This window comes from Silurus aristotelis, assembly GCF_946808225.1.
Source record: "Silurus aristotelis genome assembly, chromosome: 28".
NCBI lineage: Eukaryota > Metazoa > Chordata > Actinopteri > Siluriformes > Siluridae > Silurus > Silurus aristotelis.
Genome location: NC_139601.1, coordinates 15,074,473 through 15,080,472, shown reverse-complemented (window position 1 = coordinate 15,080,472; position 6,000 = coordinate 15,074,473). Strand labels below are relative to the sequence as shown.

Here is a 6,000-nt window from a genome sequence, read left to right as displayed (position 1 = left end):
AAGGGCTCAGAGCCGATCCTTGATGCACTCCAACCTCCACCTTGAACCAGTCTGTCGTTCCTACTGCACACTTCACTGCTGTCACACTGTCCTCATACATGTCCTGCTCCACCCTCATATACCTGACTTCCTCATACAATACCACAACTCCTCTCTCGGCACCCTGTCATACACTTTCTCTAAATCCTCGAAGGAAAAAAGCTGATAATCTTTTAAAAATATAAATTTTTGTTTAGAAAAAATAGAGGAAGAAAAGAAAGAAAAGGATAATTTTTTTAAATTTAAATTTTTATTTAGAGAAAGAGGAAGAAGAAGAAGAACAGGAAACTGGAAGCAGATCATTTTGAAAATTTACATTTGATTAGAAAAATAAGAAGAAACAAAATAACAGAAAGAAAGAAAGAAAGAAAGAAAGAAAGAAAGAAAGAAAGAAAGAAAGAAAGAAAGAAAGAAAGAAAGAAAGAAAGAAAGAGAAGAAACCAATTGATAATTCTTATCTAAGAAATATTATCTTCAATAAGAAAAAGAAAAGAAAGGCAAAGAAGAAGATGAAGAAGCTGATAATTGTGAAAATTACCAATTATTTCAGAGAAAGAAGAAGTAAGCTGATTATTTTTTTATGTGATTCCTTCGGTGAAAAGAGGAAGAAAATAAAGCAAAAGTAAAGTAAAAGAGAAGAAACAAATTGATCGTTTTTGTTTTCCATACATTTTCCTTATCTTTAAAATAAACAGAAAGTCTAAGACGAAGAAGGAAAAGAAGAAACGAACTGATCATTTTTGTTATGCATGAATTATTTTTATTTTTAAGAAGAATGAGAAGGAGGAGGATTAGGAGGATGATGACGACGAGGAGGATGATGATGACGACGAGGAAGATGAGGAGGGAAAAAAAAAAAAGCAGAGCAACTTATTGAGCGACTTTTTTTTTTTTAATTATTCGCGCGTAATTGCAGCCCGAACGGTGAACTCGCAGAGACACCGATCTGGTGCTCACGCGCGGATCGATCACGCCTCCGGTTGTGTGCATGATGCATATTTGATGCAGGGTGGAGGGAGAGGAGGCGTCATTCCGACAAATCCGAGCTGGCGGAGAGACGCTCGCGCTCCCCGTCTTCTCTACTCCCTCCTTCTGCTGCTCGGGATTTTTTTCTTTCTTTTTTTTTTCATATTTGATTGATGTGTTTCTTGTTTGTTGCGGGATCGGGAGAGCACGAGCACGAACCCGCGCCGCTCTTTTCAGCGGGATGTGGCACTTGATGCAACCTGGCACAGTGAAGAAGTGTAGTCCGCGCGGATGCACGCGCTCCGTGTCCCGCTGCGCTTTTTAACCGCGTTTGAATTCGCAACGCATAGTAGTAGTTTTCTCGAGCAGTATTCTTTTTCTTTTCTTTTTCCTGAATGATTGCGTTTCCTGGGATTACGCAGGTGCATCGGTGATTCGGTAAAGATCGCGTCTCTGCGTCAGCAGCGCGGTTGAGGATTTTCTTTTTTTCCAGCTCCGTGTGGAACAACCCCGCGCGCTTTGGAGCGTTTATTGGATGCGCGCTGGTGCGTCGGTTTCCCCGAATACACACGCCGTGCTTTCAAGCAAAAAACAAAACAAAGGTACCGAAAGCTGCTTTTATCTTAGAAGAGTAGAGAGCTGGTGATGTGGACGAGCAACAAGCGGCGCGCGGAGATGTTTAGATGCTGAGACGCTGCTCGCGCGCACCTTCGGCGTGAGCGACGCCTCCGTCCGTTTGCGCACCGAAATTCTTGGGAGAAAAAACAGACCTTTTTTTTTTTTTTCTCTTTCAAAAAATGGAAATGGCAAGAAATGCAAAGGACTTCCTTTGCACGCAAGTCGTTATCTAAGTGCGTTTATATATTGCTTGTTTTTGTTTGTTTCTTTTCTTCTCCCAATCCCTGAAACCTAAGTTGAGAACATGATGAGCGTGCGCGTCTCGAGCCGTTACTTTCCCTGGAAAATGTTGTGGATGCTGAGCGCTCTGACGGACCTGGCGCTCTCGCAGGAAACCTACGCGGCGCACTCGATCCGACTCGAGGGCGACCTGACCCTTGGGGGCTTGTTCCCGGTGCACGCGCGCGGCGTCGGCGGCGAGCCGTGCGGCGACGTGAAGAAGGAGAACGGCATCCACCGGCTCGAGGCCATGTTGTACGCGCTTGACCAGATCAACGCAGACGACGAGCTGCTGCCCAACATTACGCTGGGCGCGCGCGTCCTCGACACGTGCTCGCGCGACACCTACGCGCTCGAGCAGTCGCTCACGTTCGTGCAGGCCCTCGTCCAGAAGGACACCTCGGACGTCCGGTGCACGAACGGCGAGCCGCCCGTGTTTGTCAAGCCCGAGAAAGTGGTCGGTGTCATCGGGGCTTCGGCGAGCTCCGTGTCCATCATGGTGGCCAACATTCTGCGCCTTTTCCAGGTAACGCGCGTCGCCGCCTTGGTGTGCAACCACGTTAAATGCCATCGCGAAATGTCTAGTCCTACACATGCACGCACGCATTGTTCAAAACACCTGTTTTCCTATGCAATCGGTCCACTATTACACTCCAGATCCCCACACCCACTCGCACACACGCCCACGTGGTAACCCGCATCACCTGAAACAGGTGTGTTTATGCACGCAGACCTCCAAACACTGCTGACTATTCAGCACCACGATTAGGAATGCATTGCGTAACTGCAACACCCAAAGTACTCGGCGTCTAAAGACGTCACACGTGGCCTTCAATTCCACCCGCCTGTAGATAGGCGCTTATTTTTATATATATATTTCCCCTGAGCGCGGTTTGGTGCTGAAAGAACAGCGCAGGGTCCATTAACTAACCCCCTCCCACTATAATAAAAATAGTACCAGCATGCATCCTATGCAAGGAGATATAAAGCTATCAAAAGCTATGCTTTACTACAGTGTGTGTACTTGTTGTGTATTTCGTGTGTTTTTTTTAAATACTTTATTTGAATACATTTAAACTGATCCAAGACACATCCTTCTCTGTACTGTACAGCTTTATTCTTAAAGCAATCAAACCGATTAAAGACCCCTTTAGGTACCTCTAGGTACAAAGTACAGTTTTTTATTTATTTATTTATTTATTTATTTATTTATTTATTTATTTATTTATTTATTTATTATTTTGCTGTGGCTACTTAATATAGACATATACATGCAATCATACAAATATAAGTTTACCTTACAGATTAACAGTTCAAGTTCCTGTTTAACAGGATCCTACTTTCAGTTCCCCAACGTAGATAAACCGAAAGAACCCTTTAGGAACTTTTTTCTAAACAAAAACTGCTTTTCAGGACACTTTTAATAATTGTATCTTGAATCCTAAAGGCTTCTTCGTTCCCAATTCTCAATTTTCCCAAACCCCCTCTGATTCATCTTATGAAGCATTTAAACATTAAAGATATTATTTAAACAACAGTAATATTCAGACTATTTTTTTGAAATGTTTGAAATTCCTTGTTTTCTAATTTTCCACAATAGGTCAAAAAAATTACCTTTTATATATAAGCCTACATGTTGATTTGCTATTAAGGTTTGGATTAAGTGTACTTTATTCAAGCCACTACTGGCTACACTTTGAGATCATTCACATTAATCCAGATTGATCTGATGTGCAGTTCGCTTTGGTTTAAAACGTCCGGCGCCCAAACGGCTTTCCTGAAAAATAGCTTGTCTTTGCAGAAATGTCTGAAAACATCACTACACTGCGCATGCACACAAATGTAAGGAGGTTCATCATTTTGTTCAGGTGTTTATTCACTTTTTGAATTCATGATATCAAACTGGAAATCAGCCACGACAGTAAAACATCACTCACTATCTTGTTTGTTTCGAGTCGAATACGTGACATGACTATGAATATGAGTTTTTTGTTGGAAGAGAAAAGCTGTTTAAGTTTGAATGAAAGGCCAAAACTTTCCAAGATGTATTATGTAGCCTTGGTTGGTAAAAAGAAGTATAATAATAAAAATTGTATGCTTGGATTTTTTATCCCCTTCTAAAAAATTAATCTCTGTTTCATGGAGTTTTTGGACCCTGACATAAGAACCACTTCTCTACATGATCTCTTAGAGGTTCTATGTAGGAGCTAGTACTGGAGATTTTTCTTTATACAGCATAGAAGTAACTTCAGTATCTGGACTTCAATTGGAAATTGTTGGTCAAACAGAAACATAAAAAGTTTATGGACTGTAATTTACTATATCAGAATGAATACTGCCTTAAACCCGTGTGTAAAAATGTGGTATAGCATATTTCTGTTGATTATCTAGTACCAGTTTCCTAATATAAAATAAAAAAAATCAGAGGTCTTCTAGGCTAGAGTGCATTATTTTCAAGAAAAATCGTTTTTTTTGTAGAGACTTATAATATCTTACAATGCTCCGCAATGCAGTAATGTACAGAAAACATCGATTTTATGGAACACCATTTCAGATACTCGCTTACTTTCAGCTCCAAGCCCTTTAGCATGGCATGCAGTAGAGGCAGCTAGAGTTACTGTGTGAGCCGCTGTATGCTAATAAGTATGCTGACATTTAGCATCAGCAATAATTGTAGCCTGTTGCTTGTTCTCCAGTCTTTGCTCAGTCACATGGCACAAATAAAATGGCAACTCCCCAATGTCGTTTCCCGTAATGATGCGAGTGGATTATCCGGCTTTATCCGTGCCCTACATTGGAAATAAATAAAGCTAATGATGTCCCACTGGTGCAGTCAGATGCTGCGATGTTCACATGCTCCTTTCTCATTGGAGGATTAAAAAGGCCCACACCTTGTTCATCACTTTTAGAATTTTTCAAGCTCTTTTTGGATTGTCTTTATTCCATGTGCACTGCCAGAATTTGTTGTTATTCTGGCTGGAGGAACATACTGAGGGGACACTTCTTACTTTTCTGTTTAAAAGATTTGCACGAGATTGCATGAGGATTTCTCCGCTCCTGGTAGGATGCCATTGTATCACACAGCGTGCTCGAGCTTACCGAAATAAATACTAATATTAATGTGTGATTCAAGATATAGATTTCGGGCTTTTTTCTATGTCCAATGCACTTTTTGTCGGTTCTAGAACTCCTGGCTGACGTTCTTAAAAAGGTTTGTCGTTTTCTAATGAATATTTGATGCATTCTGGTGGCCTAAATGCACTTTGGCAGATTTTGGACTTGGCCGAACAAAGCTTGGTGTTTGGATATTTTACAGGTTAAACTCTTACTGGCTAAACGTGAGCATTTGGGACAATTTGTTCAAGTATTAGCTGGAGATATGTCTGTTTTTGGAGAACATGTGGTGCAGACCAGCGTTCATGAATAATGCAGGATATTTACTGTTTAACCCAGTGAAGCAGTAGTGCTTGAGTTATATCATTTGTAAATGAAACTCAGGATTGGCTCAACTGAATGTATAACATTCTGAAAAATGACCTATGAACGAATCAAAGATGATTTCTGTCATTTCTTTATTCTTGTCAGCGACGTAATATATCCTGGGAACACTAGATTCAATTACTGGCATGTTGTTTTGGAGGAAATCCACATCAACCCACATGAAATCCATACCAAAAGTAATCCATGTTTAGAATGGAATCATGGACTATGAAGCTATGAGGTGCTTCTACCCATTATACTGTACCAGTATGCTGTTCGAGTTATAACAGTAAACTGGAATTGTAGCTTAACAGACTCTTAAACTTGGCTTGCTTATGCAACTAACAAACTTTGTCTGAAATGAAAGGATTTTTTGAGAATGTAATGATCTGAGTTTGTTCTCTATTAAAACAGAAATTCTCAGTTTTAAAGCAGATGCTGTTTCTGCTAATAGGCCACTATGTTGTACAGGATGAATAAAGATCAGGGGATAATATTCAGCCAAATGCTTTTCTTTTTTGGCTTTTAAAATAAAGTTGAAATAACTTCAAATCTGTAAAATATATTGACAGAATCAAGTGCACCAGGTGACCGAGAATAAGTGCTAAATATGACGTT

General features: G+C 40.6%; 1 protein-coding gene across 3 annotated transcripts in view; it reads left to right on the top strand.

Moving 5' to 3' along the window:
• The first annotated feature begins 887 nt into the window (after positions 1-887).
• The window catches only part of grm7 (glutamate metabotropic receptor 7), a 223,175-nt gene continuing 218,062 nt past the window's right edge, over positions 888-6,000 (top strand). Inside the window, exon 1 of one of the 3 annotated variants that reach the window (XM_083534429.1) lies at positions 888-2,428. In XM_083534429.1, the coding sequence (XP_083390555.1) occupies positions 1,928-2,428 (501 nt within the window). In that variant the 5' untranslated portion in view covers positions 888-1,927. The remainder of the gene's footprint in view (positions 2,429-6,000) is intronic. The other 2 variants (XR_014532301.1, XM_083534430.1) reach the window with 2 other exon arrangements.